The 27,741-nt window shown below is 51.4% G+C and overlaps 9 protein-coding genes and 1 non-coding gene across 10 annotated transcripts; 5 read left to right on the forward strand and 5 right to left on the reverse strand.

The window, feature by feature from the left end:
• Window positions 1-1,308: 1,308 nt before the first annotated feature.
• On the forward strand, window positions 1,309-3,182 carry AKAW2_70404S (uncharacterized protein; the record flags this gene model as incomplete). The annotated part of the gene is made up of 5 exons (XM_041682981.1): window positions 1,309-1,484; window positions 1,557-1,711; window positions 1,772-2,355; window positions 2,413-2,502; window positions 2,574-3,182. The coding sequence occupies 5 exons, from the start codon at window positions 1,309-1,311 to the stop codon at window positions 3,180-3,182; spliced, it is 1,614 nt and encodes a 537-aa protein (XP_041547288.1).
• A 1,593-nt stretch (window positions 3,183-4,775) lies between these two features.
• AKAW2_t70003A lies at window positions 4,776-4,847 on the reverse strand. Its single transcript has one exon. It is a non-coding gene; the product is annotated as a tRNA-Glu (tRNA).
• Window positions 4,848-5,806: 959 nt separating this feature from the next.
• On the forward strand, window positions 5,807-6,940 carry AKAW2_70405S (putative NAD binding Rossmann fold oxidoreductase; the record flags this gene model as incomplete). The annotated part of the gene is made up of 2 exons (XM_041682982.1): window positions 5,807-6,133; window positions 6,200-6,940. The coding sequence occupies 2 exons, from the start codon at window positions 5,807-5,809 to the stop codon at window positions 6,938-6,940; spliced, it is 1,068 nt and encodes a 355-aa protein (XP_041547289.1).
• A 1,010-nt stretch (window positions 6,941-7,950) lies between these two features.
• Window positions 7,951-8,960, reverse strand: AKAW2_70406A (inositol oxygenase; the record flags this gene model as incomplete). The annotated part of the gene is made up of 2 exons (XM_041682983.1): window positions 7,951-8,007; window positions 8,067-8,960. The coding sequence occupies 2 exons, from the start codon at window positions 8,958-8,960 to the stop codon at window positions 7,951-7,953; spliced, it is 951 nt and encodes a 316-aa protein (XP_041547290.1).
• A 249-nt stretch (window positions 8,961-9,209) lies between these two features.
• AKAW2_70407S (uncharacterized protein) lies at window positions 9,210-9,383 on the forward strand (the record flags this gene model as incomplete). Its single annotated transcript, XM_041682984.1, has 1 exon — window positions 9,210-9,383. The coding sequence occupies one exon, from the start codon at window positions 9,210-9,212 to the stop codon at window positions 9,381-9,383; it is 174 nt and encodes a 57-aa protein (XP_041547291.1).
• A 744-nt stretch (window positions 9,384-10,127) lies between these two features.
• On the forward strand, window positions 10,128-11,252 carry GAR1_2 (putative glycerol dehydrogenase; the record flags this gene model as incomplete). Its single annotated transcript, XM_041682985.1, has 4 exons — window positions 10,128-10,203; window positions 10,257-10,553; window positions 10,607-10,987; window positions 11,047-11,252. 4 exons carry the CDS (start codon window positions 10,128-10,130, stop codon window positions 11,250-11,252), a joined length of 960 nt encoding a protein of 319 aa, XP_041547292.1.
• A 548-nt stretch (window positions 11,253-11,800) lies between these two features.
• Window positions 11,801-14,218, reverse strand: AKAW2_70409A (uncharacterized protein; the record flags this gene model as incomplete). The annotated part of the gene is made up of 3 exons (XM_041682986.1): window positions 11,801-12,987; window positions 13,045-13,297; window positions 13,379-14,218. 3 exons carry the CDS (start codon window positions 14,216-14,218, stop codon window positions 11,801-11,803), a joined length of 2,280 nt encoding a protein of 759 aa, XP_041547293.1.
• Window positions 14,219-15,796: 1,578 nt separating this feature from the next.
• AKAW2_70410A (uncharacterized protein) lies at window positions 15,797-19,207 on the reverse strand (the record flags this gene model as incomplete). Its single annotated transcript, XM_041682987.1, has 1 exon — window positions 15,797-19,207. One exon carries the CDS (start codon window positions 19,205-19,207, stop codon window positions 15,797-15,799), a length of 3,411 nt encoding a protein of 1,136 aa, XP_041547294.1.
• Window positions 19,208-24,324: 5,117 nt separating this feature from the next.
• Window positions 24,325-25,394, forward strand: AKAW2_70411S (uncharacterized protein; the record flags this gene model as incomplete). The annotated part of the gene is made up of 2 exons (XM_041682989.1): window positions 24,325-24,574; window positions 24,820-25,394. The coding sequence occupies 2 exons, from the start codon at window positions 24,325-24,327 to the stop codon at window positions 25,392-25,394; spliced, it is 825 nt and encodes a 274-aa protein (XP_041547295.1).
• A 228-nt stretch (window positions 25,395-25,622) lies between these two features.
• Window positions 25,623-27,499, reverse strand: AKAW2_70412A (acyl--CoA ligase; the record flags this gene model as incomplete). The annotated part of the gene is made up of 3 exons (XM_041682990.1): window positions 25,623-26,590; window positions 26,650-27,285; window positions 27,400-27,499. 3 exons carry the CDS (start codon window positions 27,497-27,499, stop codon window positions 25,623-25,625), a joined length of 1,704 nt encoding a protein of 567 aa, XP_041547296.1.
• Between the last annotated feature and the right edge of the window lie 242 nt (window positions 27,500-27,741).

The raw sequence follows: 27,741 nt of genomic DNA on the forward strand, positions 1-27,741 counted from the left end.
TATGGGTTCTACGGACCTTGTACGAACCATTGGTTGGAGCTTGGCAGGGCGTCGCTGAAATCCCTAGCCCCACAGGCTAAAGGGTTATTCTGCCAACACACACCGCCCTCCTCTACTTGATGTCTGACCATTGCCCGACTTCCTATTCTTTGTTTGGCTATTCCTTCTTGTTCATACGGCACGCTTAGATAGGGAGATATCCATCTCTGTTCGTCCCTCAACACATCTGGTCAGACAGCTCTCTTGGGCGCGAAGGAGCGGAAAGGCTTCCCGAAACTTTGATTCTACTACCTGTGGCCATATTAAACGATAGGGCCACGATTGGAAGATTCTGGGCCAGTACGACCGTGCACAACTTGTCTAACCAAGGATAGGATGCGGACGGCTTTCCCAATGGGAAGCTGTGCGCTGCTCTGGGTCCCTGGAATCATGGCTGTCAATTTGCGGTGGCATGAAACATGGATTACAGCGTTAGTTGCAAGGATGCAGCTCGGTTCTAAGTAGGGCAAGAGCAATGTCAAAAGGCGAACATGCACTGAACCCGTAGGTACTTTACTTATCATTTATCGAGCGACGTCATCACGTAAAGAATGATCATCAAGTCATTCATATGCATATAGGATAAAATCCAGAGGACATCATGTGATAAAGATTGCGTATCGAAGTCACACTGTACACCAATGAACCATCACAAACCGTCCTAATCAACTTGCACCAAATTAGCCCTCAAAAACAATGAAGCCTACTATACCTCATAACAGTCTAGCTGCGTATCAAGCTGTTGAATGCGATTATGACCTTCCTGTACCCGAAGAAGGCGGCCATCGCCTATTATCGCATGCCTTCTGCATTTTTCTGACGTTTCCGATCATTTTTAGCCCGCAGAGCCTTTGTTTTTCTTTTTATTTTTTTAATTTTTTATTTGTTTTTTTGCTCTAACATCAGCTTAATTCGATTTTCCTTTTGCGTTGCTTCTCCAGATACGGTCAGCGGTCGAGAAAATGCCCCCCATTATAAATGACGGACGACAAGGGCATTGGGGGCTGTGGAAAAATTTGTCCAATCGTAGCGTAGGAGCGCATTGATCATGCGAGTTTTTGAGCTTTTGCACTCAGGAGAGACCCCATCCCACCCCCCATCTCAGCCCCCCTCTCAGCCCCCCTCTCAGCCCCCCTCTCAGCCCTCATCTCAGCCCCCATCTCAACTTTCATATCAGCCTGAAAAAAAGGGAAGCGAATGGACTTTATGAGGTTGGCCATCTCCGCGTAGAGGCTAAAAAGCTCACATCCCGGCTTGATCAATCGCGGCATGGACTCGAACGATGAGTACGATTTCACAGTCTTCACTAGCGATGCATCCCACTCCCATAGTTCAGACACTTTTTTCGAGGCAAAAAAGTTCAAGAGGACAGGCAGCGATGACTTAGCCAGCCATTTAGTTTCTCGCATTGATCAGGCTGAAGCCCTCGGGCAGTCACTTCTCACGTGAGTGGACTTGCTTTGGTCTCCGAATCTTCCCCGGAATGACAATTGATCATAACTATCGTGCTTTATCAGCATTATCCAGCTACATGATTATACGCGAGCAGTTATCACAGTATTGGAGAGTGCAATTACTGGTTTTCCTCCTGATCTTCTTCAGAATGTCGTCTATAGCGCATCGACTGGCCAAAGAGTTTGTATGATTCCAAGAGCCCGCAAGGATTCCTCAGGTAAGTGGAATTTCAACTAGGTTTGGTTTACTTGATCTGGAGTATTCACGTCCCTTCCAGATATTCGATTCCTCATCAACTATCCATTGGCCACCCTCAATGAGCGTGCTCTTGTTGGATTTTTACCTCTGGGAGCTTGGATTTGCCCCTCTTCAGTGGTCAGGGGCTCCGCAGGACACAGAACCACGATTTTCTTAATTTGTACAGACCAGGGAGTGCCTGGACTTGTGGCCTCGCACTTCGCCTCATACCCGACACAAATCCAGTATGCAAGGTGGTTGCGACTACAAAAGCAGCCCTTATGGATCTTCGCCGATTTACTTCATGTTTTTGGTGACTGGAGCCAAGTCTGGAACGTGACCAAGGGAAAACTAATCATATATCACCATGACATTCACACATATCCCCTAACGCGTCCTTTACTCGATTTGACCCGAGGACTTCACGAAGAAGCCGCCAAGGTCTTGTCGGTGCGCGAGCAGCTTCGGGTTCATGCTAGCGCACTTACCCGTTTCCTTCATCTCGAGCAGGTGAAGGGACTCCATGAGCTTGCAGAGCGGGTGCAAGAGCATTTTGACGACATCAACTATCACGAGGAAACTTCCCAAGTCATCCTCCGGCAACTTGACAACATGATGAGCCTGGTAGCTAGTCTCCCATTTTCGCAATGACGATATTAATAACTGACAGCATAATTCCAGGCTTTTAACATCGAAACAATGACTCAAGGTCAAGCTGTCGCTCGATTGAACGTGCTCGCATTTGCCTTTCTTCCAATTTCCTGGGTGGCGGTAGGTCAAAATGTCCTGTCTTCACCTCTCAAGTGACTCGAATTCTCATCAACGACGGCGTTGTTCCGCAGAGTATTTTTGGAATGACTCAATTCTCCATCTCGGCTGCCTGGTATCCTTTGTGGGCCTGCCTTGCCTTACTGGTCGTTTTCCTCGTGCCCTTTGCTCTCCCCATGCGTGGGATCTATACCTATGTGCTTGGTCTCTCCACCATGCGTTGGTCGTATAGGAAGACCTCAGGATCGGCCTCGATGATCAATGTGAATGATTCGCTTTCTACACCCTCGGAAGTCATTCACGCCAAAATAGAAGGCCCGGAAGAAACGCCATCGTATCCCCCCTTTCTGGTAAATAGAATCGGTGGAGCCGAGCAACCTCATACCTCTGCTGCTTTACAGGACAGCTCTTTGCTCAAGCACAATCCCGCGCAGCGTGCAGGGCGCTCATTGCTGCAATATACACCAATTTTTGCGCCCCTGGATACATCAGTGAGATCTTCCATGACTCCAGAGGCCAAGCTGTCTGTGGGATTGTCTGGCCATGGGGGGAGGGCGCCGAAAACATTCGAGATAGAGGCATCCCCACAGTCCTGCTCAAACAGCCTGATGACGCCATCATCGCCAGTAAAGGGGACTGATGAAAAGATCTCGGATCTCGAAGGCCAGATATCTAGTTCCTAAATAGCGCGGATCCTTTACTTGCTAGACGGGGCTAAGTCGAAGACCCCCAACGTTTTGATAATATAATGCTAGACTCGCAGAATTCAGGGAAATTGTACGTTGGATGAGATCCGTGGCCGTCGAAAAGGAGTAGTCATGGTTCGTTTTCCCGCATTAACCGACCTCTTGTATAGCGATCGAAGTGGTAGACCTAATAAGGACCAATAAGATCGGTAGCCATAGGGTGTTTTCCGACTAGACTTAGAGTTCTAACAACGTCGATGCCCTGTAAAAATTCGCTGAGGTATAGAATAACTAATGCACAGTCCTGCCCTTCAGTCATAATTTTATTATCTTCTTTTGTTCGCGTGGAATCGTTAGCCAAGTTGGCGAGTTTTGAGGTTTTCCGGGTAGAAGATCACTTAATCATCTCGCTCGACTTTCAGTCTCAAAACTAAGCCTTTTTCGATTAAATTCCTCAATACTAAATTACTTTTGGGTTTGTCCTCAACACTAAACCTATTTTGGTTTTATACTGGAAGACGCGCGCTGCGCACGCTGCGGCCCTGAAACGACAAGAAGGGGAAGAAATATAAGATACGTTGAGGTTACCGACATAGATTGAGATGACTTTGAACAAGGAATTTTAAAGCATGCAAAGAAAGAACATTGTGGGTAATGACAAAGCAGCTGAGGGCAGATGGCCTGTTTTGATTGGGCAAGAATATCTGCATATGAGGTTTTCTGCATCCTCTGGGAACGTCGCTCGGGTGCAGGGGAGGTGACTTGGGGTAAATTTTCAGTTTCATCGGCTGTTTCTGTCCATGTGAATTGGGTTTCTGTGTCATCATCTTGTTTAGTCTTTTCCTTTTGTCCGGATACGTCTCGAGGCTCGGCGTTCTGATAGCCGCGATACAGAGCGGACGAATCTAGGTCCAGACTGTGAGCGGACTTGGACGGAGTGCTTGGGGTAGCTCGTTGAGTCCGTCACTCTAACCGTTGCCGTTTACCAAGTATAGATGAAAGAGTCGTGGGCATAGATTGAGGTAGTGCAGGCAGAAAGGGTACATCTTCTGTTATAATTGCTAATTGTTGGTGTTCTTTGGTTAGTCCGAAAATGTGACCGGTGATGAATATCTGGGTGTTAATAGATAGGGACGGGAAGTTGACCCCGTGCTGGCTGCTCTTGAAGTAGGCGGTTAGTGGGAAGGTATAATGGGTGTGGTTGGAGGTATGATAAACTGTTGATTGAAGATGATAATGTAATAGTGTTGGCCTGTTGTTGAGCTGACCTTCACGCTCGCAGACAGTGCCGAGGAATGTAATGGTTGGTTGCGCGGCCTCTGGGCAGTGTATGAAGTATGAATCTACATCTTCATAGTTGCCCAGATGGCTAGAGACGTCTAAAAGAGTTATGTTAAGGAGGGTGGCGGCTCTTACCAGTCTACAGCATGAGCATGCAAAAATATATGGAAGCCGTCCTCTTGGGTGGGTGGTAGCCGTTAAGAAGGAACCCCAAGCGTAGATGAATACATTAGGCTGGTAGATTTCATACTCCAGAACTGTTGAATGTAGTCCAGAGATGCACTTGTAGAGAACAAAAACAAAAAGAGATTCCATTGCGGGGAATCGAACCCCGATCTCCTGTGTGAAAGACAGGTATGATAGCCGTTACACTACAATGGATGATATTCGAGATGTCCGCGCAGTTTGAAGCGTCATGAACTGAAGCTAAACTGTCAGCCAGACCTACCCGGGCTGTTATGACGGTATGGCCCAGAAACCAAAACCCACTGGAATTCAATTGCCAGAATGGTAACAAGATTCTCAAGGTGTCATAGTCATAGCTCCAGAGATAATCTGCTGATATACGAATGCCCGCTCTACAAACCAGGCAGAATCAATTGAGCGCGATTGATTCCCCGAATAGATCCGGGTGATGCTGGATGGAGGGTCCAGACCCAGTCTTTTCCCGGAAAGGGCACCAATCCCCGCTGCCCCAACCCCGGCGGGGGAAACTCGCGCCGGTGATTACCAGAAGCGGAAGGGTTCTATCCTTGTGCGGTAAGGATGTTTTGTTTTCGTGTCTCTGACAACAATTCAAGGACTGGCAAGTGATAGTCAACTAAGCCGATTAATGGGTGGGATATTGATGGAGAAGTCATGCATCCATCCCCAACTGCATCCCCCTCATGAGGAGGTTGGTCCATTTTATCATCCTCGATGCCTGGATGCCTGCTATTCTGAATGCTTTGCTTCCTCCAGGAATCCCTTTTCCGACCGGTATTCCGACCCACGGAGCCACTCTGGAGGATGATATCCGGGGTCGCAGTGGCCACCTCCAGGCGCCTTGCCCGGGCTGATCTCCTACTACTAGTGGCTAATCTGGAATCATTCCCCCGGCCAACTAGACACCTGAGGAGAAGATACTTGGCAGGTCCAGCTTCTCCGCATCCCCTTCCGATAGAGCTAGACCGACTCTTGCTGGAGCTTCTCGTCGTGCGGTTAAATTGCACGTCCTCGCTGTTGTCGTTCCCTCTCACTGTCCTCAATTCTCCTCACATCTTCTACAGACTGTTACACAAGACCCCTTTCTTTAAACCAATTCCTCTTCTACACTACTCCTATCCTCCTTTACCATCACAATGTCTGCCAGAAAGCTTAAGGTTGGCTGTGCCGGTCTGGGCCGCATGGGCAAGCGTCATGCCCTCAACTTCCTGCAGCGTACTCCCCGTGCAGACCTCGTCGCCGTTAGCACTCCGGACGACTCGGAGCTGGAATGGGCCAGGGCGAACCTTGGTCCGTACGGAGTCACGGCCTACAAGAACTATGAGGACATGCTGAAGCACGAAGGCCTGGAGGCCGTCGTCGTTGCTTCCGCGACCGCCGTGCACGCTGAACAGGCCATCAAGGCCATTGAGGCTGGCAAGAACGTTCTCTGCGAGAAGCCCTTGTCGACCAGTGTCGAGATCGTATGTTCCCACTTCCTTGCCCTCAATGCCTTCTGGCAATGCAGCTAACATGTCTCTCCTCAATAGTCCCAAACCGTCCTCGACGCAGCAGCCAAGAAGCCCGAACTGAAAGTGATGTGCGGTTTCTCCCGTCGCTTCGATGCCTCCTACCGTGACGCATTCAACAAGATGTCTGCTGGTGGAATTGGTTCTCCCTCCGTCATGCGCAGTCAGACCTGCGACAAGCTGGACCCCACCGGGTTCTTCGTCGCCTACGCCGAGTTCTCGGGTGGTATCTTCGTGGACTGCTCCATCCATGACATCGACCTGGCTCTGTGGTTCTTCGGTCAGGATAGCAAGGTCAAGTCCGTGTCCGCAGTGGGTATCACTGCCGTTGAGCCCGACCTGCGCAAGCACAACGACCGCGACAACGCCGTCGGTCTGGTGGAGTTCCACAACGGCAAGATTGCCTACTTCTACGCCTCGCGCATGATGGCCGCCGGTCAGGAAGACACCACCGAGATCATCGGTACCAAGGGTAAGCTGGCCGTGAACACCCAGCCTGCTCTGAACCTGGTCAACATCTTCGACGAGACCGGTGTCCGTCGCGAGATTCCCCAGCACTACTACGACCGCTTCGAGTACGCCTTCGTCACCGAGGCCAATGAATTCACGGCATGCTGTCTCGAGAACACTCCTGTCCCTCTGAAGCTCGAGGGCGCCGTCCAGGCAGTCCGCATCGGCGCTGCCCTCCAAGAATCGCTGATCACAGGCGAGAAGATCTTCTTCGACGAGGCGGGCCAGCGTCTTCCCAAGGCAAGACTTTAGAGAGATATGATAGACACGATAGATTCCTGTTATGACTAGTATTTCCTTCATCATTATGTTAATGAAAAGCGCGATCGCTGTTTACTTGACGCCCTCTCACCATGTTCCATTGAGCTAAGCTGTAATCCTTCGTATATAGTTACATCCCACCTGATTACCAACTACTGCTACTAACCGCCCCCCCCCAACCACCCAACATCACTCCACACACACACCTCCAGTACATTCCCGGCTACTAACTGACACGACTCCTTTCACTACAGCATCACGATGCATAATGCTTGAATCACTTAAATGCGAGACATGCAACAGCTCAACAACTCAGTCTATTCCCAGCTAATTCAGTAACGTAACTATTGGACTAATTACATACATGGCTGTGCTAAATGCTGCAAGCCCCACACCCCACCACAACCTACTTTACCTACCCCGCCACTTTCACCAAAAAAAGCAAGCTCCGCCGTTGTTCCAGAGCTTCCAAAGTTGGTTTTTTTACCGAGATGGGCAACATTCCCCGGAGAGAAGCCGTCTCCGGGACCTTGTTTCCGAAGTATGGACAGGAACCAATGAATTAGTCGGGGTGGTGCGTGTGGTTATGCAGATTGTAGATCATACTCATAATCTGAAAGTAGTTAGGTAGATTTGAGGTGTAGATGCTTGCTTGCTTGTTGTTCGCTTAGATCATGGTGATTGGATTGGGGTCTGGTTTCATCTCTGATCTGATCTACGTAGTGTGTTCATGTGTTTCATCCCCTGCGGGGTTTGGGGGTCGTGTGGTTTATGGTTTGTTTACGGAGTATGGATGGAGGATACAATTAAATCAAGAGTTTTATTGGGAAAGGATCAGGGAATCAATCCCGTTCTTTGATTCAAAAGTGACTGCAGTAGGTCATAGATCATCGCTTGCGTGCATGCTAGGGTGGTAAAAAGGGGAATAAGAAAGCAAAGATGTTGTAAGAAGAAGCAATACATGTAATCATCCAGTCAAAATCATACAGCATATCAAATCTCTACCACTTGATCACCTTGTTGGGGAAGTATTCGTCGATCAGGTCGAGGTAGTATGGCTATTAAATGATTTGTTAGTTTGATGTTATCAATGTTGGAATGAAAGGAATAGGCTTACCTTGAGTTCCTCGGGGCTGGGAACATCGTCGCTCTTGCTGTACAGATCGTATGGGTTGAATGCCTTGACAGCCTTGAACATCTCCTTGTCGTGGTCGTTCATCAACTCGTGGTACGCGCCGGCGTTGTGCCAGGGGTAGAACGAGTGGTAGCGGATCATGGCGAGGGCCTCGTCCGGAAGGGTGGACTGGTCCTTGACGACGTGGTAGAGGTATTCGTCGTGGCCCCAGGAGAGCATGACGTTGTCGAGACCGCAGCCGGGGCTGTAGATTCCGAACTTGGTGTCGTAGATGGGGTGGTTGAAGTCCTCGTTGTCCTTGAAGGACTCGCGGCCGTAGATGATGCGCTCATCGAAGCCACAGCCGACGGGGAAGGTGTCTCCGACGACATCCCACTGGCCCTGGGCGTCGAAGAAGTAGAGCAGCTTGCCCAGGTCGTGGATGAGACCGGTCAGCTGCATCCAGCGGGGCTTGCCGTCGCGGCGGATGGCCTCGGCGGATTGTAGGAGGTGCTCGATCTGGGAGAGGCTGGTGTCCGGGTCGGACTCGTCGATGAGGGTGTTGAGCTTCTCCATCGCCTCCCAGATGGTCATCTCAGCACGGGTCTTGGAGTGGAACTCGTTGCGGGCCTTGAGGTTGTAGGCCACGGTCTGCTTGGTGTGCTGTTCCTTGTAGAAGTTCTTGACGCGGTCGCAGGCGTCTTCGTACTGACGGAACTTGGTCTTGTCCTTGTTCTTGTCGAACTCAGACTCTTCGTACAGACCCTTCTCCTGCTTCTTCATGTTGTCCTTGAGGACATTGACATTGTCGATGGCGTCCGACAGCTCCTCGAGAGCCTGTCCGTCACGCTTGGTGTTGAACACCGGGGATTCAGAAGCTACGGCGACTGGTGCCATTGTGACTGTGAATTCTTCTGAAGGAAGACGAAAGAAGAATGCGTGTTGAGCTTGGGGTATCAAAAAAAATGCTCAGAGGTTTGTTGCTGGGAAGAAAACAGGCTTGAGGAGCAGGAGCATAAATATCAATGTTTCACACACTAGAATGCCGAAAATGTATGGTAATTCCGAAAGACCGACGCCTGCCAGTCCTTGTGTGGATGACGTTGTATGATTCTAGAAATCCGAAGAGAATTGATCGTCGAGACCATGGCGCTGGGGTCCTGGGGAATGGGAGCATGGCTGGAGCCCGGAAAGTGGCTTCCGCAGGCAGAGAATGTCGGTGATATGCCTCTAGGGATCGTCCCCGCCAGCGTGGAACGTGCGGCGATCTGTCCTACAGATCTGGATCCAACGGATACGCTCAGCGTTGCGGAGCAGTGAAATCATCCCATTCCAGCCCCAGTCTTGGCTGCTGCTGTGGGCGCATTTTAGGATACTGGTTTCCGACGCGGACGAACCTCGGGTTCACGCACGGCCCGTCGTCGTCCAAAGAGATTCCCTTCATTGCTAAACTTGTCTTCTGCAATCTCTTTGGCTGTGTGTCGTGGTGATCATGACAATGATCGCTGGACTTTGTTCTTCCTGTCCTGATTCTCGTCACGATCTCAGCACTCCTGGGCGCACCCACGATCGCTGCAAGGTCGGATTTCAGTCTGCCAGTCGCGCGTACTGAGCCAGTGTCCCTGGAAAGTGGAGCTGATTGCAACGGAGTCGACGGCTATCGAACAATAAACTTCCCGCAATTGGGGTTGCCGTCTTCTTGCTGTTGTATTGCCCTTTGCTATTCTGTGGGTGAATAATTGAGCCCAGCAGGCGATATGTGCGTGAAGCAGTCATCGTACGTTGACTGAAGAGGATGTGACTGTGGCTGTTGATGGGAGGGACTTAGAGAGAATGAAGATTGACAGACGAAGCTGGAGAGGGTCTCGGACTCATTTGGCCCGAATGGCGGGGATGCGGAGGGGCAGCGTGGGGGTCGCCTTTTTCTTCCCCTCCTCTCCCCCACCCTCTACAACAGCTTTATCCTCGTCTTTTTGTCGTCTATCTGTCTTTTTAGCCTCTTCCTCACCCTCACGCAGTCTCTACATACCTTCTCACCTCCGATTCTCTTCACATATCGCCAAGATGGGTTCGACTTCGACCGTCGCAGACACTCGCTTCAAGCTGAACACCGGGGCTGAGATCCCTGCTCTCGGACTCGGTATGGTTTAACTCTGGATGACCACAAAGACTTTCTGGCTAATACCTGTGCAGGGACCTGGCAGTCAGGTCCTGGAGAGGTCGAAAAGGCCGTGGCCCATGCCATCTCCGTTGGATACAGACACATTGATACCGCTTTCGCCTACGGCAACGAAGGAGAAGTTGGCAAGGGTATCAAGGCAGCCATCGAGTCTGGAGTTGTCAAGCGAGAGGAACTCTTCGTGACCACCAAGCTCTGGAGCACATGGCACTACCGAGTGGAACAGGCTCTGGACCAGAGCTTGAAGAACCTGGGACTGGACTATGTTGATCTCTACCTGGTCCACTGGCCTGTGGCCATGAACCCTAACGGTGAGTCCTGCGTTATTCAGATTCGGTCTGATGCGTATATTGACATCGCGAAGGAAACCATCCCAACATCCCCACCCTTCCTGACGGTTCCCGCGACCTGCACCTCAACCACTCCCATATCAACACCTGGAAGGATATGGAGAAGCTTGTCGGCAGCGGAAAGACCAAGGCCATCGGTGTCTGCAACTACAGCAGACCCTACCTTGAGGACCTCCTCGCCCAAGCCACCGTGGTTCCGGCCGTCAACCAGATTGAGAACCACCCCTGCCTTCCCCAGCAGGAGGCTGTTGACTTCTGCAAGGAGAAGGGCATTCACATCACCGCATACAGCCCTCTCGGCAGCACGGGTAGTCCGCTGCTGACGGCAGAGCCCATCGTCGAGGTTGCCAAGAAGAAGGGTGTTGACCCGGCCACGGTCTTGCTGAGCTGGCACAGTACGTATCTCCCATGTCAAATGCTGCGACAATCATCTCTAATTATCTCATCCGTATAGTCAGCCGCGGCTCCTCCGTCCTTGCCAAGTCCGTGAACCCCTCTCGGATTGAGGGAAACCGCAACCTGGTGGCACTGGATGATGCTGATATGGCCACCATTGCCAAGTACACGAATGACTTGGCCTCGAAGAACGCCTTCCAGCGTTTTGTCTTCCCTCCTTTCAAGCTCGACTTTGGATTCCCAGACAAGATCGGCCGTGTATAAGCTCCTGGCGAGTGGTCGACGGTCTAGGATGTTAGCAATAAAGGTATAGAAGTATAGATGGTCTCGGGAAATGTATAGCTCATAGAGCAGAGATGTCTGTGCATTTTTTCCTACTTTACTGTGCATAATGAAAATGAAACTGTTATGATATCCATCTGGCATGTCCGCCAACTCCCGTGCAGAAAAGAACAAGAACGAAAAAAACAAACTCCAGGGCTATTCAATGTGAGCACGTGCACACCCTCCAGTGAATCTCGCAATAGTAACGCCCTCCAGCAAGCGACAAGACCGCACAAAACACAAAGAAGTCCCTAGATGTGAAAATAAAAACCAAATATTGCTTCGCTTCACCGCTCCAGCTCTGTTTACTTCTCTCGCGTGCTCCTTCATCTTCCTCCCTTCCTGTGTTATCCACCTCATCCTTCCTACCTTTCCATACCAAGCACCTTTCGTGTGTCTTCATCACCTGCACACAGGAGCCACACAAAGCATCAAGTAGGCGTGCCACCCCTCTCTTCCACGTCACCAGGGAGAGCAGGGGTGGTTCGCTACTGTTTGGCGTCTGGCGACCGACAACCAATCCACTCCCTCTCCAGACTGACTTCTGTTGTCACCGTCACGGGTCCTTGGCCTTGCTTGCAGACACTCTTGAAGACAAGATATTCCCCGTAGCCCAACTCCTTCATCTCACTGGGGAGGTTCTTCTCATTGATCTCGCCTTTCTTGCCAAGCTCTCGCAGTGCCTGCAGCCGTCGTGATTCCCTCTCACTCATTATCGCTTGTGCGAGGTTGTTAGACAGTACGCGACGTGCACTCAAAGTCCTGAACACCTCTTGCAGATGCACGAACGGGAGGCTTATCAGGACAGCGGAGGCGACCAAGGTCTCGCGGTTTGGCTTGCTCTCAGTCGTTGTTGAGTTCGCGGAGGCAGATCCCGGCTCAGAGCCTATGGCACCAGGTCCAGTGTTCAAGCTCTCTGGGATACGGTTTGGAACATGCAGGCTTTGGGCTTGAGAGTACAAGACGAACTTGTCATCGATGCTCTCAGCGATGAACGACAACGCGGCTCTGACCAGCAATGGGGCCCAGATGTCTCGGAGCTGTCGGTTTCTGACCAGGACATGTCCGGACCGAGTATGATTGGCGCGAGGACTGCCCGGAGGAGTCTCGGTGCCCTCCAGGATAATTGAGAATCTATCCACACGGAGCCCAAAGTGGATGATTGTTTCGACAGTGCTCCAGTCGATCAGCTCCAGTGCCATTCTGATGCCTGCCTCGAGGATGCCATTGACGTGAAGGAAGGCACCAGATGCAGCGTACGAAAAGGCCAAATCGAGCATGGCTGTTCTGATCGGGAATGGGTACATGCTTTGAGACTCTTCGGTGTACCCCAGTACTGCAAGGGCCTCGGTTCTCAGCTGCTCGCCGTGGAGAAGGGGTGCCCCATACAGGTTGCGAATAGCTTGCTCGAATCCCTGTATCAAGTTGACTTGGTCGCCCAGTGTCACAGCAATTTCGCGGCACCCTTCCCGATAAAGTTGGGTCCGCAGGAGCGCGGCAACGAACGGGCTGCGAGCGATAACGGCCACCTGCACGGGGATTATGGTGGATTGGTACAAGCCATTGCTCGACGACGTCAGTTTGAAGTGAAAATCGCATAGCTCACGACTTTCGAACAACTGAATGAGATGTGTCGAAAGTGAATCCACACCCTTGCCTCTTTCATCTACCACGCCTGGCACTCTGTTAGCTTCGAAATCCGAACAGAGTGTCATTTACACAATTAACTCACTTTTCTTTCCAATCGAAGTGTTGCGTTCAGCAACCGTACTACCGCCTTCCATACCTTGACCGACATCGCTGGGTGTCTCAGTGTCGCTCTTGGCCGACACAGTATTGAGATATGTCAAGCAGGTGCAGCAGTCGCCTTTGTGGTGCGAACAACAGCAAGACGATCTCGGGGGACAGTTGCATCCTTGAATGGGCTTATGAACACAGCAGCTTGGATCAAAGCGGCAAGGTGCCCGCATGTGAGCCCGACAGTACTGTTGAGTTTCTCTGTCGTTAGCAACACGATGATGGTCCTGGCTGTTTGGTTCATCGAATCGAGAGCCCGAAGTACGTACAGCCTCTTCAGAAGAATAGTCCACGACTGAGGCGGAAGGTTGCGAATGATTGCCTGTGGCACGCATCTCACTCACTGGACTGTGCTGCGAACGGTTGACGTGCGAAAGATTGTCGACACAACCACTGTCAGGCCGTCGCTGGCTAATGGACGAAGTATCCGACTTAGCAGGCACAGATCTCTGAGACGAGCTAGCCTGAGCACTAGAGTTGCGTTCCTCTTGGATTTGGCGTTCGAGTCTTTCTTTTCTTTTCATCGCTTCCAAGATCTTCGCCTTGAGTTCAGCTGCTTCGGCGGCCGGTGCCATTCTGGCCACCGGCGAGTTGGTCACCACCGAAGAGGCAGGCTCGCCAATGCTTGTGTCCTCTCCCGCGCTGGAATAGGGTGGAGGCATATTATCACCATTCTTGACTTCTTCACCACCAGCAGCAGTAGAAATGGCGCTATCAGTAGCAGCAACATCATCATCACGATGGTCATCGCCGTTCTCAGTCTGCTTCTGTTGTTGTCCCTCCTTGGCCACGTCACAGCCACTATCAACGACAGCAACAACAACATTATCCTCGACCGCGACCTCAACCTCAACAGCTTTGCCTTTTCCCTTGTTTTTGTTTTTCTTATTGTTACTCTTCTTCTTCGACTTACTTTTCTTGGTGGCCTTGCGCTGTTCGGTCGGTCCGTCCACTTGGGGCACGGAAGGGAGGACAGGGTCCGCAGACTTAGTCCGACGAATTTCCGGGCCCATCTCGCCGCGCTTTCGTGAGATCCAGAAGTACGTGTCAAGGTCTTCAATGACGCAGGGTAATTCGGACGTGCAGAAAGACTCGCTTCGACGTGGCATAACGACGTACACCACTAAACGCGGCATGAGCAAGAGAAAGGGAAAGAAAAGAAAGAAACAACACAACAACGAAAGAATATTCATTACTCACCTAACTCGCGTTTCCTCCTCGCCTATCGAAATAGTTTTGCAATCAGAATCAACACAGCAAAGATTGATGGGAACTATTGTCGAACCGATTATCGATCAGCTTCTTTATGATGAGATGATAATGATGATCTTCTCAACAACCAAACCACTCACCTAATCCTAAGAAACCTTGATGATGATTCAGAATCTGACTGACTTCCTCGAAGTACTATTTCTCGGAGAGATAGATATAGTCAGAGCTTGAACACACGAAACAGAAAAGAAAAGAAAAAGAATAACCTTGTTTACATTCTTACTAATTCACTATGCACTCCAGAGAGATAGTTTACTAAATTGATCAAACAAAACAGATTCTCTGTTACTTTGCTTTTCGTGCTTCAGAATCTCCAGCCGTATGGGTAATTCAGTTCCCTAGCCGATCATGCAATAGGAGTATGACTTCTTCCCGTGGGGGTGGGTGCGGATCTGCACAGAGACTTTTGGTCTTGATACTGTCGTAGAATCAATCTATCATACTTCCTTTATTTTCCCTTTCAAAAGAAATTCATTATATAGCTAGATCCCTAGTAAATCACCAAACTACATATGCATCTCGAGAACCCCCACCCAAAAAAACTAAAATCCGCGAAAGGAAGAGAAAGAATGCAATGCATGCATCTCGTATCTATATGTGAATCCTATAACGGAGATGGTGGTGAGGGTTTGCGCAGACATCGTGCAGAACAGGGCTTCCTGAAACACGTGACCCACTCCGTTCTTCGTTTCTGCACAACCTTACTATTTTTGGGTGCGTTTTGGCCTGACGATTCGTTTATTACGAGTGAATGGAGGTGCCTGGTCTCACTGGGCTGGCTGGCTGGCTTGCTGGCTTGTTAGATTGCCTGGGTTTTGCTGGGTTGGTAGAGAGGTTTTGATTGGTTAACATGTTGAATGCTTTTGCTGCTACAAGTGGCTGCCAGGAGTTGAGAACCTAGGGATTCGAGGATAGGCTTGCTTTTCTGGATTGGGAAAAATACTACGAGGGAGGATAGGAATGGTCGTCGATGAAGTAGTCATTTACTATTATTATTAGGGATAGGAAGGATATCTTTGTCAATCTTTGGATTATCTTTCAGTATTGATAGGCTAAACCTGAATTTGTGGGATATGGTATGATATGATATAGAACACAAGGAAAATCCGCTAGACGAGATATGAGAATGAATGGGAAATGAACACACACAGAATAGGAAACAATGACAGCCAGGTCCTGTCCGCTCAATATAACGCTGTTGGTATATCATGATGTATGCGAGAATTCCAAACGAGAGGTATCGAACATTAAAATGCAGAATGCTAGTTCAGGACATCGAGTAATACATCATGATCGGAGAATGGTAGGTGAATGAAGGAAGGAGATAGAGGATGAAAAGGAAAAAGGGAAATAGGGAAGGAAGGGACAAGTGAGTAAGAAAGGATTGAATGAGGTTCGTGATTTGAGGATGAGGATTAGAACATGCCTCCATCCATGGGAATCTTTGGTGGTGGATATGAAGGAACGGCTGGCGGTGCCTCAGACATCAGGTGTTGAAGCTGCTGCCGCGCCTTTGCGTTCAGGTTGCCTCCCTCGCTGGACGTTTTGCGTAGTCGGGCACGGGATCTGGGACGCTTCTCGCCATCGTCGGAGAAATTGCTGGTTTCTTCCATCATAGCTGCGTCGAGCGATGGCGCATACTGTGACTCGTGTCTTTCACCCTTCAGGGCGCCAAGGATAGTCTGTGTGGTGGTCTGGCGGCGGCGGCGAGGGTTCATAGGGGGGACTGGAGGCGTTTCCCTGCCATTGCTCAAGCTTGCGCCGGGAGGGAGACCAACGGTCGGTACGTTCGAAGTGCAGGAGACAAATCTTGGTTCGGAGATCAGCGCCTTGGTGACTGGTCGCTTGTGGAGAGCGTTATGACCCGGAGCTCGCGGGGGAGGTGCAGTGGTAGAGCTATTGGTGGTCACCGGGGTTAACGAATGGCCTTGAGACATATCCTCCAAAGGTGGTGTGGCATTGGCAGAATAGGGGGCGATAGGCGAAGGCCGTGGGGCAGCAGCACCGATCAGGGAGGTAGTGCTAGCAGCTGGAGCTGGAGGATAAAAGGGGCGTTCGTGGTAGCTCGAGACCGCAGATCGACTGTCGCTACGGTATCTTCCGGAAGCGGCAGAGGCGGACCGATCGTACGTGACGGGTTCGCTAACTTCGGCAGAGGCACGAGTGGAAGCTGGGACAGAAGCCAGACCATGTTGGTCATAATCAGGGAACGCGTACGGCCTATGAACACCGTGAGCGACCTCTTCCAGGGTCTCCAGTCCATCTCTGTCTCGCCGCGTGCGACTCTTGGAACGACCAGAGGCATCCGAGGTTGAACGGTCCCGGCGAGAACGGAAGCTGGAGTGCGGAGATGCACCGCGGCTGCGGCTAGACTCGCGAGAATCTTCCTGGCTGCTGCGCCCGAAGACTTTGGAGCGGAAGGATCTTTCTCCAGCGATATGTGGCGAGCTGGAGTTGGAGTGCTTCGCAAAGTTGAACGATGGTCTCTCCTCTTCTTCGCGCCACATGTCGTCCGAGACCAAAGCCGGGGTGGATGCATTAGCAAGGTTGAGGCCCCTTGCACCCTTCAGATGTTGCTTCCCTGACTTGTTCTTCAGGAAGGCAAAGGCATTTCCGGGTTTGCTTGGGGTGAAATCCGGGGTCTGACGGCCTGAAACAGGGCTGGCCGACCGGCTTTCTCCCTCTGCAAATCCTCGAAGCTTCTCCTGCACTTTCCTGCGCCTCTCGGCCAACTCATTGGCAAATTCTTCGCGCTCCCTCTGTGTCTCCGTGCTACCTTCGCGTCTGTGTCTAGCAATAAGCTCGTTCTGCCAGTGTGCACTGTTCTGGGCACCCGCATGGTTCTGCAGAACCGGCTCCTCTGGGATATCGGTGTCGGTAGTCTTTGAAGGAAGGCCAGGAGAAGGAGGCGGGTAAATGGACGATCTGTCACTGTTGGATCGCAAGTGAGTACGAACGAGGCCGCTCAGACCCAGGCCAGCCGGTCCCAATGTGGGTGAATCGGGCTTCTCAGGAAGGCCATCATCATCACCGAGTCCACTCTCAATAGTTTCATTTTCCGCGATAGGCTTCAGGTCACCAAGATCCGAGTACCTGACTTCAGGCAAAGGGCTCCGGTGCTCACTAGTGGGAGTGGATGGTTTGGAGGGTGTCTCCGGCCGAAGCGCGGGGTGGATCTCGTCAGTGGCGTAGCGGGAAGCACCGCCGTCATCCTCCGAGTCACTAGGACTGGGGTTGGAGAAGAACGTGCCATTGTCATTTCTTGTGGGAGGGGAGTTGACCGCGGATCGGCTGCCTGGCCGTTGAGCTTCGCTATAGTGAGAAGATGCAGAGCCTGGTCTGGACGCATAGCTCGTGTTGGAAAGCCCTCTGGCACGGCCGGCGCGCTCTTGGGGGATAGCCTGGACAGGCAGGGGAGGTAGTCGCCCTTGAGGCGGCGCGCTTCTTCCCTGATGCATTTGCAACTGACGTCGTGTAAACTGGCTCTCATCAAACATGCTGTTGGGTTTGTTGAATAGGCCGGCTGCTGTGGCTTTCCCATGGTCTTCCGGGTTCAGAGCGGCCATCAGGGGGGCTTTATCCTCATTCTCGCTGGCGGGAGGACTCAGCGGAGGGGCACCGTACGCAGAATCTGCTTGAGTTTGCGGTTCCCTGGGATTCAATCGGGCAGACTGTTCTGGCGACCTGGGCAGCGAGGGAGGGCTGGTCGGCCGCGAATTGGTGCCGGCCGGTTCGGCAATAGTGAGTGGCTGCAGCCTGTCGCGTAAGTTTGTGGCGCTTCTAGAAAAGGCACGGTTCAGGGGAGGCAATTCTGGACCCGCTCCGCGCTGGCGGCTCAGGCTTTCTAGTCGTTGCAAGGTGGAGGTCTGCTGGTTCTGCGCTGACTGTGCCAAACCTTGTCCATACAGACGGCGGGCTTTGACCGAGCCACGCTCAGGAGCCATGTTCGGCACTGGCGGCTTAGACTGGGAGGCTTGCGTGTCCGCCGAATTTGTTTGCGACGGAGGTGCGATGAAAGATTGCTCGTCGAAAGATGTTGCCGCTGTTGATGTACGCCCATTCGAAATGGGCCCAGATGCCGTTGAGGAGAAAGTTGTTCGCTTTGTGGAACCAGCGCTCGATAGTGCATCCTCTGATTCCTGAGTGGGACTGTCCTGCGGTATGTCCTCTGTCGCCGCATTTTCGCGCTCGGCTATCTTCAGTCGTTGAAATGATGACATGGTTAAATCATGGTCATATAGCGCACGGCCCCCCATTCGTCCGGATTCTGTGTTCCCTCCTGAGGTCGTCTTGGAGGAGGGAATCTTGTACACCTTTTGTCGTCCACCGAACAAGTTGTTGCCCTCAGCTCGACGAGCCCGGCTCATAATGCTGCCCTGCTGGGAAGGATCGTCGTCCGTACCATATCCATTATTGCTATCCGAGGCGAGAGAGTGAGTGCGCCCAAGGTTCATCGACGGCCGACTGCCGTCAATGGAGACCTCGTCAATGTCCGACAGGAGGCTGGGGTTGTGGCCAAAGAGGTTCAATCGCGAAGCACGCCGGGGGAAGAGCACACTGTCGTCGCTGGCTTTTCCGATCATTGATTCTGGATCGTCTTGTTCCCTCAACATGCTGAATCGTGCGGATAGTTTGGGCATCAGGAGACTGGTGCGAAAGTCGTCGGTCGAGGGCAATGCATTGGAAAGGTCGAAGTCTTGCTTTTCCTCGGGTTCCTCCTTCTTGGACTTCTTTGACAACATAGAGCTGAGGCTGACCGAGCTGGCTTCGGAGTACTCGCCATCTTCCCTCACCTTCTCCTTCTTTGTCTTGCGAAATCGGTTCATGATGGTGTGACGGCGGTGTGTAGAGAGCGACAGTCAAGGCGATCGTAGGGGGTGGAGATCCGACAGTCGAAGTTCACAGTGTAAGGGAGTGACAGCCGATCCGACACCTACACCGAAGAGCCAATCCTGGATAAGATCCAAGCCGTCAGATATGCTGAGGTTGCACAATGGAAGGGTGCTCAATGGGTCTTGAACCTACCAGGTGAGAGCTAGGACGAGAGAGAAATGAGCGAATGGATGGGACGAGGGTGATGGTGGTGGTGGAATAGCTCGAGGAATGGACGCTATTCCAAATTCCCGGTCATCCCCTGGGAATGCCAGTGTAACGGAGGAGAGGTTGAGCAAATTGCCAATAGTAAGCGTCGCTTGCCGGGTGGGCTGGTTTTAGGTCGATAATGCGCGAGAGAAATAATAATTGCTAGCGATGAAGATACCAAGTCCAAGAACTAAGGATAGATGCTAATATCGGTCGGATTGGACAGAAGGGGCGTCTGCATGAGCCGGGTAAGGAATGTGGCTGCGCCGTCGACAGCGGAAGCGGAGTAAGTAGATTATTACTATTTGATGCTGAAGCCGGTTGGATACTATCCGGTGGAGAGTGACCCCCAAGAAATTGATTGCTGGAGTCGATAGTTCGAGGGAACGGCGTTGAAAGTGCAATTGAATAACGAATGTGGTTCCGGTAATATGGAAGAGGATGAGGGGGTGAAGGGGAAAGGAGAGACAGTGACCGAAAAGTATGCGACGCGAGAAAGCAATGCAAGAGAGAAAAGAAAAGAGAGGAAGAGAGAGAGAGCTGGAGGAAGGCGAGAGAGTAGAATGGAAAATAAAACAAAATGGGAAAAATAGAGCAACGATCGCTTTGGAAGGTATGGAAGACTAGAAAAAAAAGAAGGGATCTGGATTCCTTTCGATCGTCATTCTGGTTACCCTTTATTTTTCTTGATGGAGTTTACTGTATTGGTCTTTTTTGTCCCCAATTTTCTCATCTTCCACATCTCAGGTCCCAAAGTATTATTCCATTTTCTGTTTTCTTTTTTTCTACTGCCTGTTTAATCAAAGCCAATGATTTGACATTGACTCAATGGGCTACCACTTTTCAGACTTCTCTCCGTCCCTCACAAGCTGACGGGGGGAAGCAGAAGCGTGGAAAGTGGATTATGATTCTGAATGACTGGATTGAATTATTATTATTATTTTTATGTGGGATCGCATTATTGGGGCCCAATTGGCCAGCGCTGCGATGGTCGCTGGAACCCAAAGCGGATCGACACGAGATTCGCTGGCCAGTTTTCCAATCCCATTTCAATGTGTTTTTTTCATCTTCCGACGGCCGAATTTTCAGTGCAGCGTGGCTGTCCTTATAATGTTATTTTCTTTTTCTCTTCTTTTTCTTTACTTGTTCTTCACCGCAATTGATAACCAATCTTGTGAAGAAGTTCCTTGCAAAATAGCTACTGCTAGTTACTTCTTAACCTCGAATTTTCAGCCAGCTTGAAACTGGGGGCAGACCATATTAATTCCCCTCAGGCACCGACTCCACTTGTACTCCGGTGCCTGGATCATAACAGAACCCGAAACAGATTAAACTGTCACGAAATCCATGGATGAGTCTTGTCCATACCGTACGGTACCGCCGACCAGGACCCAATTGCCCCTTGCAGGCTCCACCAACCATGAAATGAACTGCAAATCGGATGGAGCTCTGGTCACTGGGTCCTGGTCGGGTACCTTACTTACCACTCCTATAATCCTATTACCGTATTGTCGTCCCTGGAACTGGCTGGGAAGGAGGTTACTTACTTAGATAGAGTACCTGCCAAGGTTTGTTTGTTTCTCTTCTCTTACTGATGACAACAAAACAACCACTTCTCGCCGACCTTTCCTTTAACTTACTACTCATGAATGCCATTTTAACTTTGGGATAGTGCAACAAACAGCAATCTTAATATCCCTCTCTTTCATCATGACCGGAAACCCAATCTCGTTTACGGAAAGTAAAGACAATCGAAAACATTTCACTTACACAATCATTTATGACCGCGTCTCACGGGATGTGGGCCGATCTGGGGCTGAGGGCTGAAGCCTAAGCCTCAAAAAAGTCCTCGCGACCTCGAGTACTACTGAATTAAGTAGTTAAGTGGCTAGTATTGCTCAGGGCACCCTTCACTTAACGCTGTGATGTGCACCCCCCTCAAACAAACTTCATTGGTGGTGTTCTGAAATCTAGTGAAGCAACTGCTGCCTTCAGGGACCCTCTTCATCAGGCAATCGGGGGGCGCTACCTTCAGAGGCAAAAAGTCTGAAGCGACCAGCTGAACTGGGACTTTCTTCCACCTCACCCTCGCGAGAATATGACCTATCTATCGGATGCTGTTTCATGCCCTTTGAACTTTATCCCAAGACCGCTAGAGGGGTTCCGGAAATTTGGACGAGCGGGACGATCATCTCGACTGCCGTCGGGTAGACTACACCATGTCACCACCATCATATTACTGGATCGATAGTAGGATTAGTCGGAGGTGTCTGTCCCCACGCTACTGTCGACGCGAGTATTTGATATCATCGGCATTAGTAGACGGTTATCGCATCGTCCTAGATAGACTCACGGACGCAATCGGAGTACATGGCCTGCAGTCCTCCTGCATGGACATGTATCCGATGCAGCTAGTCGCGATCAAAGCATACGAAGTGCTCCGCAATCTGAGCTCTCCTCCCGCGCCATACCAATGTCAAATACTGATTTAGATACTGTAAGTCCGGAGTACTCCGTGGAGCGCACCCAGTGCCATAATTGAACATGCATGAAATAGCGCATACCCCTCTTTGAGAGAGGGGGCAAACAAGAGGTCCAGCATGACTCGCTAGCCAAACAGGGCCATCAGCAAGGCAAGTTTTAGCAGCATGGGGATATAACCCTGAGGAGCACCTTAATCCGAACCGTCTCTCAAGAAAGTTCAAACTCCGACAAGTGATAATCCTGACTAATCACACTGGGAACCGGATTCTCGTGCGGACCAGGCGGCATGGTTCATCAGGCTTTTGGTTAAGGTGGACCGGTTTGTGAAGTTCGAGATCCAGTACGTCATCCACGGTCTCCATTGATATTCCTGGTGAACCTAAGCATTTGGTGGATGCTTAAGAGAATGGGGGATAGCAGGACAGAAAAAGTAGAGTGACCGAGTCAGGGTCACGGGTCTGGTTTCGGGAAAGAAATTGACAGCCGTTGGATGGTCGAACCTACTTTGGATTTTGATGACCAACTAGCTCTACTCTCACCTCCTCCTTACGGGTATGGTACCGCCTTTATTCGGATGGGGCTTTCCCAGGAGAGAGCAGCCTCACCCCGAAGGGAATTAAAGTCCAGTCACAGGATCAAGCCAGCAGTCAGACTAGCAGTCTGTCAGCCAGCCAGTCGTGCCCCTGACTAGACCATATTTTGGTTAGTCATTACGCCCAGTGGTACGGAAACTATACACTACTGACTGATAGTACACAGTAGAAAAGGAGGAGAGAATATTAGAATCTTCGTGAGCACACAGTGAGTATTTGCAATGAAGCTAATGGGTAAGATTTGTAGAAAGAGTCCGGTAGTGGCAGACCAGACGGGACTTGGGCCGGATTATCTCCGCTCGTTCGGTAGAACTCTGGCACAGACAAACAAACAAAGAAAGGCACAGGCACGACGTCGGTGGGTGCACTGCCATAATCATTCATCTTACTTACTTGGTTTAGCATACGCGGCATAAGATAAGAAATAATCATAACTGGAGTAAATCATATCGACTATAGTCAGCCACATCATCATGAAGTCATTAATCTCGTCCCCATCCCGCGTCTCCATCCTCTCCTGCAGCCTGTCATCTCATTCATCTAGTATAAACAAGACAAGACAAGAACCAGCAGATGCTGCCAAGGTCAAGGCACAACACCCCCATCTCTTCCCGCGCTGGAATTATCGCTAACCGGTGGTGGACCAGACCCAAGAAAGGCCCAACCAAGAATCCTCGACTCCTCCCGAGGGTTCCAGATCAGTCCTTTCGACCTTCCCTTAATTAATTCAATCTCCGAGATCCATAATGAAGAGGGGAAAGAAGAAGAGGACAGCATTTCTGACTAATCCCATTCAACCTAGGTTCCAGACATCCACTAACTTACTAGCTAACAAACGAACGAACAAATAATTTCCGCTATTATGAGCGAGCATCGGCCACGGCTCGAGGTTCTTTTCTCGTTAAGAAAGAAAAATTGCGAAGGAGAGGAACCAATCCATCCCCGATCGACTGGGTCCTGGGGATCAAAATCGTCCGCTGCTCAAGCTTCGCGCGGAAATAACTTCTCCTTCCAACCGATCGGCCGGTGTTTCACTTCCAGCGGGGGTTAGAGATGCGAGTTCCTTTCATATCCCCAATGCCATGTACCTGGTCTTGGTTTGGAACTTTACACTTAATTGAGGAGAGATGGGCTCCTGGAACATCCTAGTGTGATACGCACACCCTGATTGCCGAGTAATAACAGTCCAGCCTTGAATCCGGCTCCTGGCAAGGCTCGTCTGATCGACAACCACACCATCACCACAAATTGTTTTATCAAGGGGCATCGCAAGGCGGATCTTTATCGAACAGATGGCTGGCTGGCTGGCTGGCTGCCATGGAGATGTTTACTGCAAAGGACAATGGGGTTTTCTATCCCACACTCACCCTTGCAGCACCTAAGACATTGTGCACGAACACAACATCGTAGGAGAAAAGTTAGAAGAGCTGGTGCCTGCAGAGCTGTGACACTTTGCGTATGAATCGAAACGCCGTAGACAGAACAGACAGTCATGCACATGACGCCATCCGACCGCGGTGTAACCACTGACTACCTACTTACTACAGTATCTTCTTACAGTAAGTTAGTTAACAGCCAAACAGCTCAAAAAACATCAACCCCTCTCGGCATTACTAATCCGTTCTCCGCACCGAGCCGGGCCTTAACAAAACAAGCTCCAACTCTGGAGCATCAAGCTCAATCAAACATACCAGCTCTCAATCTTCTCTATCAGATTTCCACTAAACCGATACAGCTCCAGCTCCATCTAACATATCAATCAATTCGACAGATCCATCACCACCATGCAAGTCCTCCTGTTAGGCGGCCACGGCAAAGTAGCCCTGCAACTGACCCCGCTTCTCCTCGCCCGCTCCTGGAACGTCACCAGCGTCATCCGCAACGCCGAGCACGAGAACGAGATCCTCGCTCTAGGCAAAGGCACCAAAGGCAAACTGAACGTCCTGCTCTCCAGTCTCGACGATGTGAAAAGCGACGCCGATGCCAAGAACATCCTCGACCGCGTTTCCCCAGACTATGTCGTCTGGTCTGCAGGTATGTATAATGCGCCAAACCATGCAAAAAGCCGTGGTTGGGATTGAAACATACCCACAATCCTATTAAGACAATCTGCATCATCATCATCATAATCCTCCACCCACCCCTGCACACCTGCAAGCCCAGCTCAAATCCACACATCACATCCAACGCCCCTCCCTATCCACTCATCCAACGGTCCCCCAAAATACACACCACCACCACCACCCAAACTAACCACCCCTTTTACAAAAAAACCATAGGAGCCGGCGGCAAAGGCGGACCCGCACGCACGCACGCCATCGACGAAGTAGCAGCGAAGCACTTCCTGAGCGCCTCATTCTCCCACCCGAGCGTACGCAAATTCCTCCTCGTCTCTTGGATCGGCAGCCGACGCAAGCAACCCACCTGGCTATCGGACGACGAATGGGCGGGTCTCCAGAACGTCTTCTATAACGTCCTCCCCGCATACGCCAAGGCCAAGCTCGAAGCGGACGAGTACATGACTGCGCTGGCGGCGGCGCGCAAGAAGCTTGTTGCTGCGGGGGCCGCGCAGCCCCTGCAGGCGATTAATCTGCGACCGGGAACGTTGACGGATACGCCTGCGACGAGGAAGGTGGATCTGGGGAAGACAAAGAAGGGCAGGGCGAATGTGTCGAGGGAGGATGTGGCCATTGTGGCGGATGCGCTGCTGGCGAGGGATGATGTTGAGGGGTGGTTGGATTTGTTGGAGGGAGGGGAGGATGTGGAGGTTGCTGTTGAGAGAGTTGCGAGAGAGGGGGTGGATGCTGTTGAAGGCGAGGATGTGGAGGGGATGGTGAGGAGGTTTGGGTTGTAAGTCTTCTCCGTATACTTATGATATTCAGGATGATGCTATATTCATGATAATGATATTGAAACGAATGTTAATACGACTAAACCAATTCAATCAAATAATTGTTCCAACACTACTCCGTAGATAGTAGCATTATCATAGTATCCAAGACCAAAAATAAATAAGAAAATAAATCTATGTACACGACACATGATCTATCCACAACCCAAGACATCATCTGGAACAAAACAACTACAACTTCGCCTTCGGCCCCGCAGCCCCAGCCCCAACGCCCTCCTCCTTCGCCTTCTTCTTCAACAGCCTCCTCAAAATCTTCCCACTCGCACTCTTCGGAATCTCCTTCACAAAGTTCACGCCCCCTCTAAGCCTCTTATGATACGCCACCTTCCCATCCAACCACTTAACGATATTCTCCGCCTCTTGCGCCGCACTCACCCCGGAGTTCAAGCTCTTCGCACTCCGCACCACATACGCCAGCGGCACCTCGGTACCATGGGCCTCACTCTCGACCCCAATAACCGCGACATCGTCGACGGCCTCATTGTCGACCAGAATGCCCTCCAACTCCGCGGGAGCAACCTGGAAGCCCTTATACTTGATGAGTTCCTTGACACGATCCGTGATATAGAAGTTGCCCTGGGGGTCCTGATACCCGACGTCACCGGTACGGAACCATCCGTCCTCGGAGAGGCATTCCGCTGTGGCGGCGGGGTTGTTGTGGTATCCCTGGAAGACGTTGGGGCCGCGCATGTACAGCTCGCCGACCTCGCCGGCGGGGACTTCAACGGGTTCGGACGCGTCCTCGGGCATGGTCATGTACTTGGCTTCCATGTTGGGGAGGAGTTTACCGACGGAGCCGATGGTGGAGCGCCATTCTTCCCAGGGTTGGGTGTGAGTGGTAGGGCTGGTTTCGCTGAGACCGTAGCCTTGCTTGATGCCGCATTTGATGCGGGCGTAGACGGCTTCGACGAGTTCTTGGGTGAGCGGGGCGGCGCCGGAGTTCATCATGCGGAGGGTGGAGAGGTCGTATTTCGAGACGATGGGGTGTTTGCCGAGGAGGAGGACGACGGGGGGTACCACGTAGCTGAATGTGATGCGGTAGTTTTGGACGTGTGAGCACCATTGCTCGATGTCGAACTTGGTCATGACGTAGAGGTGCAGGCCTTTGTGGATGGTTTGGTGGAGGAGGCAGGTTAGGCCTGGGTTGTTGGTTAGTGGGAGTCTGGTGGAAGGTGAGGGGCCAAGGGGAGATGCGAACCGTAGATGTGGAAGAAGGGGAGGAAGGCTAGGATGCGGTCTCCTGTGCCGTCTACGCCGCCGTTCCAGGTGAGGTTGCCGGCTTCGCCTTCGGCGAGTTGGAGGATGTTGGCGACGATGTTCCGGTGTGAGAGCATCACGCCCTTGGGGACACCGGTCGTGCCGGAGGAGTAGACCAGGAAGGCGAGGTCGCGGGATGGGTTGACCTTGGGTTTGCGGAAGCGAGTAGCGCCGGAGATGTTGCGGATGGAGGTGAAGTGCTTGATGCGCGCTTGGGGGTCGCGCTGGTCGCCGATGAGGATGATTCCGTCCTCTGGAATGCCGGCTTCCTTCGCGGCCGCGGTGGCTACCGGGAGGAAGGGCGCCTGAGTGATGAGGACTTTGGCGCCGGAGTTTTTGAGCTGGAAGGCCAGCTCCTCGGCTGTGTAGGCTGGGTTGGATGGCGACACGATGCCGCCGGCCCAGATGGCACCCCACATCACGGCTGGGGTATCGATGCTGTTCGGGGTGAAGAGGGCCAGGACGTCGCCCTTTTTCCAGTCAAAGGTGGCCTTGAGGCCCTTGCCGAAGGTGAGGGCGGCATCTTTGACTTGTTGGTATGTGTAGGATCGCTGTGTGTCCGCATCTTGGTAGATTACTGCATGATGTCAGCGGGGAATTTTTGAACGAAGTATACCAGCCGCGCAAGTGGATAATTTGATTATAGTACTTCGCATGGAGTTTTGTGATGATCGAGAGGTGATATACATACCCTTGTCATCTGGAAAAGGCTTATTTTTGCGTTCGAAGAGAAAAGACCAGATGTCAAGGTCTGGAATGTCGACGGGGGGATAGCGTGAGGAGACAGGCATGGCGGAGTCGTGCGGGGAAAACGCCTGGGGAAGAGGAGAAGAGGGAGATCGGGGAATTAATAAGGTAGGGTTGTACAGGAATGGGCGATCACGAAGGTAAAAATAAGGAGGGGAGATGGTCTTTAGTAGTATATGTGCCCGTCTGCGAGGGATGAAGGAAGGAGAGAGGAATGGAATGATAGACCGCTGTTTAAGAGAGGGCAGGGAGCAGTTGCTCGGCCCTCGGCACTCAAATGATAAGC

The sequence above is a fragment of the Aspergillus luchuensis genome, chromosome 7 (assembly GCF_016861625.1).
Source record: "Aspergillus luchuensis IFO 4308 DNA, chromosome 7, nearly complete sequence".
Taxonomy (NCBI): Eukaryota; Fungi; Ascomycota; class Eurotiomycetes; order Eurotiales; family Aspergillaceae; genus Aspergillus; species Aspergillus luchuensis.